At 56.3% G+C, this 15640-nt stretch overlaps 1 protein-coding gene and 1 long non-coding RNA gene across 2 annotated transcripts; both read left to right on the plus strand.

Moving 5' to 3' along the window:
* Positions 1-2945: 2945 nt before the first annotated feature.
* LOC116449492 (serine/threonine-protein kinase pim-2-like) lies at positions 2946-6421 on the plus strand. The gene is made up of 8 exons (XM_032121097.1): positions 2946-3293; positions 3576-3951; positions 4103-4324; positions 4426-4529; positions 4621-4671; positions 4987-5353; positions 5732-5908; positions 6233-6421. The coding sequence occupies exons 1-8, from the start codon at positions 2946-2948 to the stop codon at positions 6334-6336; spliced, it is 1749 nt and encodes a 582-aa protein (XP_031976988.1). The 3' UTR covers positions 6337-6421.
* Positions 6422-10465: 4044 nt separating this feature from the next.
* Positions 10466-13095, plus strand: LOC116449630. Its single transcript, XR_004242473.1, has 3 exons — positions 10466-11047; positions 12329-12414; positions 13021-13095. It is a non-coding gene; the product is annotated as an uncharacterized LOC116449630 (long non-coding RNA).
* The last annotated feature ends 2545 nt before the right edge of the window (positions 13096-15640 follow it).

A 15640-nucleotide genomic window follows, 5' to 3' on the forward strand; every position in this document is an offset into this window, starting at 1 on the left:
GCCATCAAATCCCTTCCCAGTAAATTACAATCACAATCAGGAATAAACAGAAATTCATGCCTTTCAAACCTATCCCCCACATTTACCAATAGTGGTTGAATAAAATGCACCTGCTCCTCTATCCCACTTGGTCCCTGAATAATCAAAGAACTTCTTGACAGTTTTCCCCCTTAGGCCTAAAGTTGCGAGTGGATCGAGAGGTCCCATGTGTCCCAGGGAACTGACTTGCTCTCTGTCCGCACCCAGCCTGCCTGTTAGCAAGGGCCCCAGTGTGGTGAGTCCCTGGTACGATGGCAGCCCCAGACACCCCTAACAATCCATTTCCATCAAACGGTGGCTCTGCGGTCACTCCCGCATCCAGTGTCCTTCTGCCCTGCAGATGGCACTGATCCCTTCCCCATCGCGGTTTCTATCGGCTCTGCTCTGTGCTGCCCATCCTGTCCCCTGGATCCTGGGGGTCCCCTTGATCCCTGAGGTTTATAACCCAAATCCTCCACCCTGGCGCCACAAGCCAATCTGGTGCAGGGTCATCTGCTGGATCCCTGCCACCTGTGTCCTAGGGCCTCTTGGTGTCTTGTACTGGGTTCCCCTCCAGTTATGCCAGGGTGGGACTGTAGGAACAATACCTCCTTGTTTTTCCTGCCCTGGAAGCTGGGGATACAAGGGACCTCCTACTTTGTGGCACTGTCTGCCATTCCCAGGGCCACACAGAGATACCCAGGGACATGCTGGAATGATACTTCCTTGCTCCATGGCGGCTCCCAGTGTCTTTCAGTGGCATCAGTAGGAGCTGAAGATGGCCTGGATGCACTCCCCAGCTGGTGGTTTGCAGGTGCTCCCCCACCCTGGGCCACCCATCTTCATTGAGGGTGTCCCCAGCACTGTGGCACTGCCAGTATGTCCTGTCATCCATGCTGGAAGCCAGCTCGTGGATGGAGACCACCATGGGGCCCCAGGATGTCCGGAAGTTGCCAGGAAGAGGGAGTGGGCTCCGGGCTGGGTGGTGGGATGCCCAACCCCACTACCACAGCCCCTCTGGCTCTCACCTAAAGGTTTCAGGGTTCTCCTCTGCCACCACCTCCAGCACCCTGAGCAGCATGGAGCCACCTGGGACCCTTACTGAGGTGGAGTAGTGGAAGTATTTTCCCTGAACTGTGTTGGCAGAAGAGGAGGGCAAGGATGTGCAGAGCCATCTGTCCCAAGGTCATGGCTGTGGGGACAAGAGGACAGCCGGGGCACATGGTGGGATGGCACCTGGCACCACCTTGCCCATCCAGGGCACCCTGAGAGCCAGCAGTGCCAAGCCTGCAGTGCCTGGTCCTCTGAGACCAAGTGCGTGGTCCTCCCTTTCCCTTCCCAGCCCCTCATCTCCTCCCCTCCCTGCCTTGCTGGGCTCTCCTCACTGCCTCCTCTTTGACCTCCTGGAGCAGCTGCTTATGGATGGACCCTCGGTGGCAACCCCCGGACAGGTCCATGGCAGGACGCTGGGGTTTGGCACCTTGTTGGGATTGAGGGGTCCCTCCAGGCACTGAAGCAACTGGAAGACCAGTTGTTGCGGGGCCACTGGAAGGACAGGTGTGGCCACCACGTTTGCACTGGGGGCGGGAGGTCGCTGGGATCCCACGTCCTGTCCGCCGTCTTTCTCCCAGCTTTCCGTGGGTGGCTGACACTCAGCTCAGCCCTCCATGGCTGTGCAGCCCACCGGGGCCAGCAGGACCACGATGCCCAAAGCCATGGCAAGCATCCTCTCAGGACAGGCTGACCCACTCAGGATGGCAGAATCCTGTGGGAGTTGGGCTCTCTGGGCATCCTCTCTGCTTTTAGCTGTTGCCAGTGTCCTTGTCCCACAGACCCTGGCTCTGCCAAGTACCACCGGCTTCTCTGGGTGCTGAAGGGTGTCCAACGGGGGAGGCAGAGTGGTGTGAGGGACAGTGATCTTCCATTTGGGATTGCTGGATATTGTTCTGGGCCCAGCCTGGACCAGAACAATATCCATGAGGCTGTGGCATTGGATGGGATTCATCCCAGTATGTCCCAGCAGGAACCCCCTAAATCATCTACCCAAGCTCCTGAAAGCCCAAGGAGGTCCATGCTGGCTCAATGCTCTCCAGCTGTATGTGACTTGACAGCAAGTGCTTGGACTTTCCAGGAAACTCCAGCCCTCTTAATCTAATCTTGATTACAGGAAAAATGGTGGAGAAGGTCATACTTGGCACTACTGGGAAGTGATGGAAGGACAATGCCAGTGTCAGCCGTAGGCAGCGTGAGATAACAGAGGGAAATTCTGGTCTACCTGATTGATTATCCTGCTGCCATAAGGTCACCTGTCTCATGGGTGATGGGAAGGCATTGCAGTTGTATTTCAGGATTTTAGGAGGAGTTTTGATCCCATCCCTCACAGAATCCTTCTGGAGCAGGTGTCCAGATGTGAGATGAGCAGGGACAGGGTGTGCTGGGTGAAGAACTGGCTGGTTTTCAATGGGATAGGATCCATTTTCTTCCCAGGAAGTGGGACAGAATTGGATTTGGATTCGGGATGGGAATGTGGTGGATAGCACGTGGGTGGTTTGGATGTTGCTGAGCAGGGCTTGCCCTCCCCAAGGACTTTACAGTGTCCCTTTGGACAATCCATGTCCCATGCTCTGCCAGCAAGGACGTGACACCATCATTGTTCCCCTCCTCATCCCTGTGTCCTACTTAGACAAGAATCTTCCACCCACTCAGCTCCAGAGGGCCCTCAAGTGCCCACAGGGAGCCCCTTTCTTCCTCCTGTGGCACTGGAGAGCACTGGGGTGAGGCAGGGCTGTGACGTCACAAAGGGGCTGAGCGCTGGCGAGAGGCAGGGCTGGGATGTCACACGGCTGTCCTGGCCCACAGCACTGTGACATCACCACGCAGTCGCTACGTAACACAGGCCAGCACCTGCAGCTGCCAGTGCAGTCGCGATGGGACGTGCCGGAGCCATGTGTGACGGTGGCGTCCTGGTGATTGTGCTTGTCCTGCTGCTGGCCACTGTGGCTGTCTGGTGGGCCGTTGGCCACTGGCAACCACGGAGGCGGCAGGCACGGACATTGAAGAGGCGCAAGCGCCCCGGGGTGCAGCCCAGAGGCTCACGGAGGAAGCGAGGAGCCCCTGTGGCTCCCAGGTCCTCCAGGCCTCGGGCGACCCCTCGCAAGCGGCCACGTGCTCCCGCGAGCCCCCTGCACAGCCCCTGCAGCTGCGGCCCCTGCGTGGCCGTGGCCCAGGAGCTGCAGGAACTGATGCTGCTGCTCTGGGCTTGCAATGGGACATGGGTGCCGCTCTACTCTGGGATGTGGCAGGCGTTGTGGAAAGAACTGGAGGAGCTGCTGAAGCGAGGCCACCTGCCCTGCTGTGGCTCGTCCAGCTCCTCCAGGAGCCTCCATCCCTTCAAGAGGCTGCTCCCAGCAAGATTCTCCGTCCCTGGGAGAGCCTCAACCCTTGCAAGGATGGCACACCACGAGGGACCCGCCATCCAGGCAAGAAGCTCAGGCTGTCAGAGATCCTCCATCCTGCCACGAGCCTCGGCTATCTCTGACAGCCTCTATCCCCCGCAGACGCTCAGTGAGACCTGTCAGCCTGCAGAAGGTGCAGAGCCTGTGGACAGGTCTCCCAGCTCCCTTGGACTCACGGACTTCAACAATACGGGCGCAACCCTGACAACTGATGTGGCCAGGGAAAGCCCAGAAGTCCAAGTGGGAGCCCAGCCCGATCCAGGGGAGCCTTCTCAGGAGCAGGTGGCGGAGCAGCAAGTGAGCTGGAGCCAGCAGTTGCCAGCCCACAGCTCCCAGGACGCTGTGCCGGCTGTGCCAGCTGGCAACAGCCTGTGCCTGGTGGCGGAGACGACCCTCAAGAGACCCAGGAGGTTTCTCCATCTCCAGGAAGCTGCTCCGAGACGGCCACCGACTACCAGGAAGGCCTTTCTGGTAGCAGGTGAGATCTTCTGAGGAGCCGTCTGAGGCTCCCTCGGGGCTCTTGAGGGGCATCCCCAGGCCAGGCCAGGGCCCTTGAGAGCAGCAGAGTCTCTGGCTGTTTCCAGTGCTTCTGAGGCCACGGCTTCAAAAAACCCCTCCCTGTTTTGCAGCTGCTCCTGACACCCCCCTGTGCGAGTCCTCGGGCTGTAGCCCCGGCCGTCCTCAACAGCAGAGTCCAGCCCACGACGCCGGGGACAGCGACGGTGCCGCCCTGCCCCGCTGCCCTCCGGCTCCTGCAGCCGCCTCTGCGCGCTCCCCTGCCCCAGCTCTGCCGCTCGCCAGCCCGACGGCTGCAAGGCGGTGGCCGCTGCCCGGCGCGCAGCAGGAAGCAGGTCAGAGCAACGTGGCCCGCGGTGGCTCGGCCCGCTTCACTCGCGGGCACTTGGCCGGGGGGGCCCTGGGCGCAAGGCTGATGGCTCGGTCTCGGTCGCAGGGCAAAAGAAGAAGCTGCAGGAGCTGTACCAGCTGGGCCCGCAGCTGGGCAGCGGTGGCTTCGGCACCGTTTTCTCGGGCATCCGCCTCTCAGACGGGAGCCCGGTAAGTGGCCGGGACGGCGGGGCGCGGGAGGAGGGCCAGGGGCGGGGCGGGGCAGGGCTTGAGCTCAGCCCCGTCTCTCGTGGGCTTGCAGGTGGCCATCAAACGCGTGGCCCGGGAGAGCGTCCTGCAGTGGTACGAGCTGGTGAGTGAGCGGGGCCACCGCGACAGAGCGGGGCGCGGCGGGCAGGGATAAGGCCGGGCCCCGGGGGCGGGAGGCGGCGCAGGGCGGGGGGAGCGGGCGTGGGCTCAGCGTGCGAGCCGGAGCATGGCGGGCCCGGGGATGCCGAACACCGGTGGTGGGGCCGCGCAGGGGGGCACCCCCCAAGCATCCCCTGGGCGGGAGGAAGCCCAAGCACCAGGGAGGCTGCCCAAGGGGGCACTGGGGCATCCCAGGCACGGGGCAGCAGAGCCACAGGGCAGCATCAGGCCTGCTGGAGGCACTGTCTCCTCCTCACAGCCCGACGGCACCCGTGTTCCCATGGAGATCGTGCTCATGGAGAAGGTGGGCTCTGGCTGCCACAACATCATCCAGCTCTTCGACTGGTTTGAGCTGCCTGACAGCTTCCTGCTGGTGATGGAGCGTCCGGAGCCATCGCAGGATCTCCTGGCCTTCCTGCTGGAGCAGGGGTTCCTGTGCGAGGAGATGGCGCGCTGGCTTTTCTGCCAGGTGCTGGAGGCCGTGCGGCACTGCACCGCCTGTGGCGTCCTGCACCGGGACATCAAGCCAGAGAATCTCCTCGTGGACCCGGAGAGTGGCGACCTGAAGCTCATCGACTTCGGTTGCGGCACCTTCCTCCAGGAGCAGGCCTTCACGCGATTTGCCGGTGAGCCCACAGGCCGGGCCCTGCTCCCAGTGCCAGGCACTGCACGGCCCCATTCCCTCCTGGGCTGCGGGGTGCGGCATTCAGCCGGCTGCCGGCTGCCCTTTGGCACGGGGCAGATGCTGTGCCCCAGGAGCCGGCTGCCAGCCCTGCCCACAGAGGGGGGCTGCCAAAGCCAGGCCCCGGCCGCTCGGCTTGGCAGGCCCGCAAGGGCTTGGGCTGCTCTGCTGGCCTTGTTTGCCTTGCAGAATGGTTTCCTGGCTTTGGCCAACTGGCTGGGGGACGCCCGGTGGCCTCGGGGGGAAGTTGTGGCCACCGGTGCAGCCCCTGCTTCTGGAAGCCAGCAGCCTGCGCCTGGACAGCACTGCCTGTGTCCCCTAGGAACACACATGTACAGCCCACCCGAGTGGATCTGCCTTGGCTGCTACCACGGCCATTCGGCAACCATCTGGTCCCTGGGCGTGCTGCTGTACGTCATGGTCTGCGGGAACATGCCCTTCCAGGAGGACCGTGACATCGTGTCGGGGCAGTTCTTCTTCTGGCAGCAGGTCTCTCCAGGTTGGTGTCCGGCCCCAAGAAGGCAGGCTTTGGCAGATGGCACCGCGCAGCCCAGCGTGGCCCTCACGCAGCTCCGCGGGAGGCCCATCTGCCCTCAAGGGCTGGCCGCAGGAGGCGGCCCGTGACAACAGGGTTGGTGTGGCCCGCTTGGCTGAAGGAGGTCGTGCGTGTCCTGCCGTGCCGCTGTCCCGCAAAGGGCAGAGTCAGCCGGGAGGCTGGCACAGCTCTGAGCACACGCAGCACGGCCCGGGCCTTGTGGGCACCGGGAGCAGCTGGGCAGGAGCCTTCTGCAAGTGACCGGCGCTTTCTGGCTTCTCTCCCCAGAGTGCCAACATCTGATCCGCTGGTGTTTGTCCAAGCACCCCGCGGACAGGCCAGCGCTGGAGGAGATCTTGCGCCACCCTTGGGTGCGGGGCAGGCGTCTTTGATGCCTTGCCGGAGCCTCTGCAGCACCCGGTTACCGAGTCCCACGCAGGACTGAGGGCTCGAGAAATAAAACAACCACAAACCCATGCCGCGGTGTCAAGTCTGGCCCTGTTTAGCAACTTCAGCTAAAGAACCCTCTTGGGAAAAGGGGTAATCAGAGTGTTCCCTTCAGCCTTTGTCAAGCTTTTGATGCCTTTCCTCAAGGCATCATGGCAGTTTTGTGTCTTCAAGCACAGGCTGTAGTACAGGCCGGAGGGGCTGTAACCAGCCAAGAAATGCAACAGTGAGACAACAGCTGCCCTTTCAAACTGACGCGGCCACTTGGGTTCACCAGAAGTGATACGTGGGCTCATGTGTGCATTCCAAGGGCCAGCAGGTGGCAGGGACAGAGATGCTGCTCAGGTTCCAAAGCTGTGACAAAAAGCAGAAGCATCAAAATGTCATTTCAGGTCAAGCCCTAACGAACGCTTGCTCTTTCTTCCCCTCACACTGGCAGCAGGCAAATGCAGCCCGGTCTGCCTGGATTCAGGGGACAGCAGCGTCTACAGGAGCTGTGCAGGGATGCGCAGATACCAAAAGAGACTCTGGGACAGATGGACACCTCCAGCAGGCTCAGCCTCCCACGCTGGGGCAGGGAAAGAGCGTGAGGGCACCCCCGCTGCAGAGGAAGGAGCGGCAGAGAAAGTGATCCCTAGAGACTCCAAGGGAACCCCCCTGGTGTTACCAGCCTCTAACCCCGTCTCACATTCGGGAGTTGTGTTATGTAACGGAGTGATTCTTGGTAACTTTGTTGCACCGTGTAGCCCAGAGCTTTAGAACACTGGGGGGAAGGAGTGGTATTTCTCCCCAGCTCCCTTCTGGAGACTTTGCTATGCCAACAAAGAATCACTGAATGCTCGTAGCACCTCCTGGCCAGCAAGGGAGGGTTCTCCCTGCACTTGTGCACCCCAATACGGTATATTTTTGTCAGCTCTCAATTTTCCCTTCTCCACCTTCAGGATGAGAAAAAAGCCTGACTTTGTCTCTTAGCTTTCCTGCTCATGCACAACTGAAAGCTGTTGACATCCTGGACTTGCTCCCATGGTGTTGGGCCCATTGTGCCCCTCCCAAATACCTTCCTCTGCCCTAAAAACAACTGATGGAGATGGAAAGTGCAGTAACCAGTCTAGTTACAGGAACAGGCCCGGGTGTCAGCTACAAATCTGTGCTACCTTCTGTCTACTGCCGTGACCTACCGAAACAGGGGTCGGTAAAAAAAAGGGTTTTTTCATAAATGCGCCTGCTCTTTCATTTTTCTTTTCTTTTCTGAGTGCTGCCAACCCTCTTGTGCCCTGAATGGCTCTCCAAGTCTCTACCCAAAGTCCTGACCCAAGCTGTGATGCTTCCAGCCAGGATCCCACCGTGAGGGGATAGCGAGAGTCCTGTGTGTCAGCCCTGGTCTGGAGGCTGAGCTGGGGGTGACAATTATCCCTTTTCCGATGGCCTGTGAGCGATGACTGCCACTTCTCCAAGGGCCATGGCACGTTTCCTCCGGGAGCAGGAGGTCCATTGTTACAAAGCTTCCTTTTTTACAGAGGAAACATCTTCAGTTTCATTTTCTCCCTGTAGTGGAAGAAGAAACATGACTTACAGCTACTATTGTAAATAAACCAAAAGCATTTCAGACAGATTTGTTAAGTAGAAATTTCTACTACTCAAGGCACAGCCCCACTCTTTTTACAGGGTTTCCATTGAATGCAGTGTGGAATCTGCTCAAGTAGGAACTGCTGGGGGATGCTTATTGAGATGTATTTTTTCTTTAGGATGTGACTGTCTCCAAACTGGAGGACATTTAACAAATGGTAAGTAAATCAGTGGTGTCTCATTTAAGGTATGGAATGGCAGAGCGATGCAAAGAACTGGTAGAAGCAGGATATGATGTTCGCCAACCAGAAAAAGAAAATGTGACTCTTCTTCACTGGGCAGCAGCAAACAACAGACAGGAGCTGGTGAAGTAAGCCGGGAGGCCCTGTGACAGTAACACAGCGTATTCTGCCACTGTTACCTATAATCACTTTGTTGCTTTTGTACTTGAAGACAGAGGAATGCATTGCCTGAGAAGAAAAGGGCAGACAGCCCGGTTTCTTTAGACGTGAAATCATGTAGTACATGAAATCATGAAATGTTCCCGGGTTTGGTTTTTTTTAACAAAGTGTCCTGTTTTAAAAGTTAAATGTCTGCTAAGGAAGTGGGAACCTTCCTGGAATGGCAAGAAGACTGCTCTCTCCAAATCATTATAACTTCGAAAATTATGGGACTGAAAAAATGCAGGAAAGAAGTAGCAGTTCTTTAGCACAGAATATGCACAGAACAAACCCCAGCACACGCACAGGAGGTTCCCCCGCCCAGGGCCGTGTTTGCCCTTTGCTGCAGCTCTGGCCACGGCCGGCAGGGGCCGCTGGCGGCTGCGGCGGGCGCGGGGCGGGGCCGGGATCCCGCGCGGCCGGCTGGGGGCGGCGCTGAGGCCGCTGCGGCCGGCAGGGGGCGGGGCCGGGGGCACTCGCGGCCGGCAGGGGGCGCTCCGCTGCACACTTGGCCCCTCAGCGGGGCGGGGGCAGCGGCGGCTCGGACACAACGGAGCAAAGGGAGCGATTCCCCGGGCACTCAGGGGACGGCGGACACAGCTCCGGCTCCAGGCAGCACACCGTGCACCGTCTGTGCATTCCCGAGCGGCAGGGAGGCAGGGAAAGCAGGCACATTCGGTCACATTGCCGAATTGCAGCGTAGCAAAGTCCCGAAGCCGAATGCACAAAAGCTCCCGCAGCAACCACGCAAGCGACTGCCCCGATCCGCCGGCGGAAGGGAAGCAGGCAGTTTTACACCGCAGTCACTGAATTCCAGGATTCCCGTAAGTCTCGGGCAGAGCGTACACCTTTTGCACGATGTGCGACTGCCCGGGCAGCCTTTAAAAACAAGTGCCCTAAAGCAAAGCCCTCCATCCTCCCCAAGGTTTCCCGGCTGCCAAATCCTAGTTAGTGACAATCCTCTTGGCGCAAAAGATCATGGGATAGATACCTTATGGTTAGGAATCCCCACCCAAGCCGGTGTCCTTCCAGGGAGTTGGAGAGAGAGGGAAGGTCCTCCCCGAGCCTCCTTTTCTCCAGGCTGAGCCCCCCCCATCTCCCTCAGCCGCTTCTCCTCAGACTTGTGCTCCAGAGCCTGCCCCAGCTCAATTCCCTTCTCTGGACACGCTCCAGCACCTCAAAATCTTTCTTGCAGTGAGGGACCCAAAACTGACCCCACGATTCAAGGTGGGGCCTCAGCGGTGCCCAAAACAGGGGGACGGACAGTCATTGCCCTGGTCCTGCTGGCCGCACTGCTGCTGACCCAGGCCAGGATGCCAATGTCCTTCTTGGCCACCTGGGCACACCTGGGCTCGTGTTCAGCAGCTCTTGGCCACCACCCCCAGGTCTTTTTCTGCGGGGCCATTGGAAATTGCACAGAACGGTCAGTGCAATGGGGGGAGTTTAGTAACAACTCCAGGCAGCCCAGTCTGATTTAGGGACTCTGTGGCCGCTTTGCTAACAAGTCAAGGCGGCCCAGTTCCCTTTAAGGGCTCTGTGGCCGCCTAAAGTAACCAGCCCGTAGCGCTGCAGGGGGATGTTGCGAGCCAAGTGCAGGTGTAAACTGTGTCCTTGGACACCAATTCCCACTCTTCCAGAACGTTTGGGTTTCTGCAGTGATCCCTGCTGCCCGGTGGCCGAAGCGCCTTCTGCGCGCCCGCGTTGCCGGCCGTGCTGGCGGCGCAGCCACGGAGGAACGGCCGCTCCGCGCGGGCCCCGCGGCCGCCGCTCCCCCGGGCACGGCCGAGCGCTCCGCGCGCGCAGCGGGACAGGGGGCGGAGCCTGCGTCGCTCGCGCTGCTCGGCCCGCGGGCGGAGCGCGCGCCACCAATGGGGAGCCGCGGGACGGGCGGGGCTGGGCGGGGATTGGCCGGGGCCGCGGGGCGGGGGCGGGGCCCGGAGGGGCTGGTGCCGCTGAGGGGCCGTGGGGGCGGCAGAGCGGGAGCGGCGGCGGCAGAGCGGGCGCGGGCGCGGGCGCGGGCGCGGGCGCGGGCGCGGGCGCGGGCGCGGGCGCGGGCGCGGGCGCGGGCTCGGGTTCGGGTTCGGGTTCGGGTTCGGGTTCGGGTTCGGGTTCGGGTTCGGGTTCTGGTTCTGGTGGGGCAGTGACCCCCCCGGCGAGGGAGTGACCAGCCCCCGGCGGGGGACTGACAGAGCCCCCGTGAAGGAGTGGCCCCAGGCGTGTGGGTGGGTGCGTTCCTTCCTTGCCGTGGGTGGGATCGGGCCTGGAAAGGAGCAAGCCGTGTGGGCAAAGGGGAGCGGCGAGCCGCCTTCCCCTCACATCGCTTCCGAAAAGAAGCCTACGGGCTACTAGAGAGAGTGGCCTTCAAATGGGACAGTGGGGATTCGGATGACATATTAAAATTTTTTTTTTTGCTGTTTGGGTGGTCAGGCGTTGGCACAGGTTGCCCAGGGAGGTGGTGGTTGCAGAGGGTACGGTCAGGCTCAGTCAATGTCCAGATAATGGATCAGGGTGGCGGCGATGAGGCACGTCGGGCCAGGAAGTCAGTCCGTAGTCCAGATTATAGGATGATGATCTTTAGCATAAGAAGTGTTTGATCAGCCCGAAAGAAAGCTGTAGTGCATGTTGCACAGAGAGAATCAGGTGTTGCCGAGTAAGTCATTCTCCATTCCCACTGAATTTTTGCTTGGATAGGATTCTGTCTTGTTTTCTGTGGTGTAAATGACATATATGGAGCAAGGAGTCTGGGCAAAAGCATCCAATTGACAAGGTCCTGTACAGGTAATGTTATGGCAGTAGCAATTTCTCAAATTGAGAAAGGCAGTTAAGTTTACAGGACTTTATTTCCAGAGGTTTATGAGAATGTGGTGAAACTTGTTTTTTCCTTTTGACTGTATGTGTAAGTAATAAGCAATGTATTATCTATGCATCTTAAAAGAAATTTCCAGTTAGCAGGAAGTTTAATGGATTACTTTGATATCATTGCAGTGCTCCAAGCAGTGTCCCACTAATGTCACCCTTGAAAACTGGAATGTGAAGGACCAACAGCTTGCTCATCTTCATGCCTGGGTCACTTTGTTGCATGCATGGCAGTGCTGTTAAATTTGTTTCTTCCAGAATTAAAAAAAAATAATATAAAAAAAATTGGAGGGTTGTTGGGGGTGTGTATTGGATTAACTTTTGTCCTGATATTTCCTATTTATTGCTACTCTGTGGTCAATATCACCTCTCAAGTTTGAAGATCACCTCTCAAATCTCTGTAATATGCTGGGAATTTCAAATATAGAAGTGTCAATATTTGCAAAATATTGGGTTAAATAGAATCTAGTGGGAAAACACAGCCAAAGCTTCTGGTAATTACTTGGAGTAGTAACCAAGTTGTTTGGTTGGATTATTGTAGGAAGAAAAGTTACAAATGCTCCCTTGAGGAGGGCACAAGAGGCTGAGCAACTCCCAGACTGCCTTAGATCTACCTAAGGAAAAGAATCCATGCCAGTGTTGTAGTGTGTAACCTTTATGGATTGTCAGCATTCCATTTCCGGATGGAATGGAGTGGGGAGAGGGGAACTTGCAATACCTCTGGGAAGGGAGGATGCCTTCCCACCTGGGAAAGCTCTGTCACAAATGGCATTGCTGAGCTCAGGGCTCCATCTCTGCAGCATAAGGGTGGTTGCAAAGGAATGGGATTGCTCAGTTCCAGTTTCACTCTGACCATGAGAATGTCAACAGGAGAATGTGCTGTTGCCTCGTGGTGGCAGCCAAACTATTTCCTGCTCTTCCTTAGCAGTCTAAGGTTCTGATCATGTGTTAACCAAGAGCTGCACTGCCTCAGTTGGTTCTATTCCATAATGCAGAGCCTTCACTCAAGGTTAGAAGTGATGTGCAGTTGAAGATAAAACTTAATAGCATATTTTTTCTGCTTTATTTCCTACAGGATAAAGTCTCAATGTGTGTATCAAATCAAAAGCTGGCTTTACTTTTAGATGATGGATATAGATCTATGTTATGGCTACTGGACAGGTAATGAAACTATTTTTTTTTAAATTATGCTATCCAAACTTTAAAAATATATTTTCCATTAAAAATGCAAAAAATTTTTTGCCGTCTGAGGTAATGTAAAATGTGTGTTTTATCATCTTCCTGTAGTATAAATCAAAACAACAAAAATTATCTAATAAGTATATGTTGCACCAGCTACATCTTTATAAAGTAGCCTGGAAAGATTGGAGAATCAGTACAAGAATAAACCAAAGGAAAGATCTTCTGAGCAGAGGAAGTGAAAACAGGAAACAGATGAGTTCCGAAGGGAAAAATATAAAAGAGAGAAACAATTGCCAATGTTTTTGCAAAAATAAAAAAGGACAAAGATGTGTGGTTGCATCTTGTAGCTAGAGGATCTTGAGAATTGTATTGTATATTTTAAAATTCTAATCTGGACAGAGACGATGTGTAATCCAGGTTATGAACTAATAAGAGTTGTAAGAGTTATGAGGCATAGTCACGATAAGAGTTGTGAGAATGAGCTTCAACAAACTCTGTGTCCACTATAAAAGAGTTCCAGAAAAGATGATGTACTCATAGCTGGCATAGAGCAGTCAAGTTATGAAGCCTTTCTTGTTTAAGCAGGAGATAGAAAAGAGGAGGCCTCCAGTAGGGAACTCCCAGAAGCCAGAGGCAGAGCAGCGATTGTCCTGGAGCCACCAGTTCCCCAACCAAGGTTCCAAGAACCATGTGGCAGTACGAGAGAAGACTTTTGGTGTGGTCCTGGAAAAAATGCTCCAGCAGCAAAGGCGTATGTTCCCATCTGCAGGGCACTTAGAGCCATCAGCAATGGAGAAGAAGGATGAGGATGAATTCCACACGTCGGATACTCCTGGCAGGAGACCTGACCATACCTGGTGCCTCCGTGAGAGCTGCAGGACTGGAGATGGAGGAAGCCCTTTGGACAGGACTCGCTGCTCCCTCAGAGCCGCGGCTCTCAGCAGAACCGTGTCATTGCTGAGGATGCACGTGGCCAGGAAGAGCCTTGCAGAGGAATAGGAGGCCAGCTCATTGCAGTCAGGGAATGGCTGACAGATGTTTCCCAGCAGAACTTTCCTGGAGGCGCCAGTTCCAGACTGTGACTCACAGGATGCTGCAGCACTGCCATAGGAGAAGGCCTTTGGCGTGGTGCTAGAGAAGATCCACAAGCAGCAAAGGCAGGTGTTTGCAGCTCCAGGGAATTCCCTGATGTCAGCAGTGGAGGAGCAGGATGAGGATGATCTCCACGCTTGGGCTACTTGTGGCAAGAGCCTCCATCCCTGCGCGAGCCTCGGTGAGAGCTGCCGGAGCGCAGACGGAGGAAGGCCTTTGGACAGGTGCAAGGTAGGAATGATGCATGGTCCCCAGTCATGGGGTGAGCAGAAACATTTCTTCCAAGCATCCCTAGCTTTTAGAATAGTTTCACTTTCAGGTTTGAACAGCGTGAGCCTGGCAAGCCAATAGTCTAAATGTTCCGATGTCTGCTACCCAATACTAGACCTGAACTCAAGTCTCTCCTAGCAACATCAGGCTTTTTCCCTAAGCCAAGTGCTGCGAGGGGAATTTCTTCTGCAAAACTCCTGTGCTTCTGCTGCTTGTTCCATTTTAGAAAGTTTCCTCCATCGGCCCTGCCTTGATTGAATAGTCCTTTCTCTTCTAACTAGAAGCTCCAGGTTCTCTTCTTACAGGTTGTCTTTGTTTTCTTTGCCCACAGACAGGAGTCCCTGCTCCCCCAGAGCCATGTTGGTCTTCAGAACCTGCTTGTGGCTGGGGATGCAGATGGCCAGGAAAGGCCTAGAAGTAAAAACTGGAGCATGGTCGTGTTCAAGAAGATTTTCCCAGAGAAAATCATCCTAGGAGCAGCAAGTGTCCTGGAGCTGCCAGATGCCAGTCCATGACTCCAAGGATGCTGTGGCGCTGCAAAAGGTGAAGAGCCTGAGAGAGCTGCCAGACACGATCCTCCAGCAGGAAAGGCAGATGTTGGCAGCTCCAGGGAATTCCCTGATGTCAGCAGTGGAGGAGCAGGATGAGGAAGATCTCCACGCTTGGGCTACTTGTGGCAAGAGTGTCCATGGCTCCCAGTGCCTCTGTGAGAGCTGCAGGACTGGAGATGGAGGAAGCCCTTTGGACAGGACTCGCTGTTCCCTCAGAGCTGCGGCTCTCAGCAGAACTGGCTCATTGCTGAGGATGCACCTGGCCAGGAAGAGCCTTGCAGAGGAATAGGAGGCCAGCTCATTGCAGTCAGGGAATGGCTGATGGATGTTTCCCAGCAGAACTTTCCTGGAGGTGCCAGTTCCAGTCCGTGACTCGCAGGATGCTGCAGCGCTGCCATAGGAGAAGGCCTTTGGCGTGGTGCTAGAGAAGATCCTCGAGCAGCAAAGGCAGGTGTTTGCAGCTCCAGGGAATTCCCTGATGTCAGCAGTGGAGGAGCAGGATGAGGAAGATCTCCACGCTTGGGCTACTTGTGGCAAGAGCCTCCATCCCTGCGCGAGCCTCGGTGAGAGCTGCCGGAGCGCAGACGGAGGAAGGCCTTTGGACAGGTGCAATGTAGGAATGATGCACGGTCCCCAGTCGTGGTGTGAGCAGAAACATTTCTTCCAAGCATCTCTGGCTTTTAGAATAGTTTCACTCCCATGTTCGAATAGCGTGAGCCTGGCAAGCCAATAGTCTAAATGTTCCGATGTCTGCTACCCAATACTAGACATGAACTCAAGTCTCTCATGGCAACATCAGGCTTTTTCCCTAAGCCAAGTGCTGCGAGGGGAATTTCTTCTGCAAAACTCCTGTGCTTCTGCTGCTTGTTCCATTTTAGAAAGTTTCCTCCATCAACCCTGCCTTGATTGAATAGTCCTTTCTCTTCTAACTAGAAGCTCCAGGTTCTCTTCTTACAAGTTGTCTTTGTTTTCTTTGCCCACAGGCAGGAGTCCCTGCTCTCCAAGAGCCACGTCTATCTGCAGAACCTGCTTGTGACTGAGGATGCAGATGGCCAGGAAAGGCCTAGAAGTATATTTGGAGCAAGGCTGTGTCCAAGAAGATTTTCCCAGAGAAAAGCATCCTAGGAGCAGCAAGTGTCCTGGAGCTGCCAGATGCCAGTCCATGACTCCAAGGATGCTGCGGCGCTGCAAAAGGTGAAGAGCCTGAGAGAGCTGCCAGACACGATCCTCCAGCAGGAAAGGCAGATGTTGGCAGCTCCAGGGAATTCCCTGATGTCAGCAGTGGAGGAGCA

This window comes from Corvus moneduloides, chromosome 11, assembly GCF_009650955.1.
Source record: "Corvus moneduloides isolate bCorMon1 chromosome 11, bCorMon1.pri, whole genome shotgun sequence".
Classification (NCBI taxonomy): Eukaryota; Metazoa; Chordata; class Aves; order Passeriformes; family Corvidae; genus Corvus; species Corvus moneduloides.

What these genes read in the sequence shown, in the direction of transcription:
- LOC116449492 (XM_032121097.1), top strand. Translation starts at nt 2,946, where the DNA reads ATGGGACGTGCCGGAGCCATGTGTGACGGTGGCGTCCTGGTGATTGTG. An exon ending in TCCTGCAGTGGTACGAGCTG is followed by an intron (nt 4,672 to 4,986) that starts GTGAGTGAGCGG and finishes TCCTCCTCACAG; the next exon opens with CCCGACGGCACCCGTGTTCC. An exon ending in CTGGCAGCAGGTCTCTCCAG is followed by an intron (nt 5,909 to 6,232) that starts GTTGGTGTCCGG and finishes TTCTCTCCCCAG; the next exon opens with AGTGCCAACATCTGATCCGC.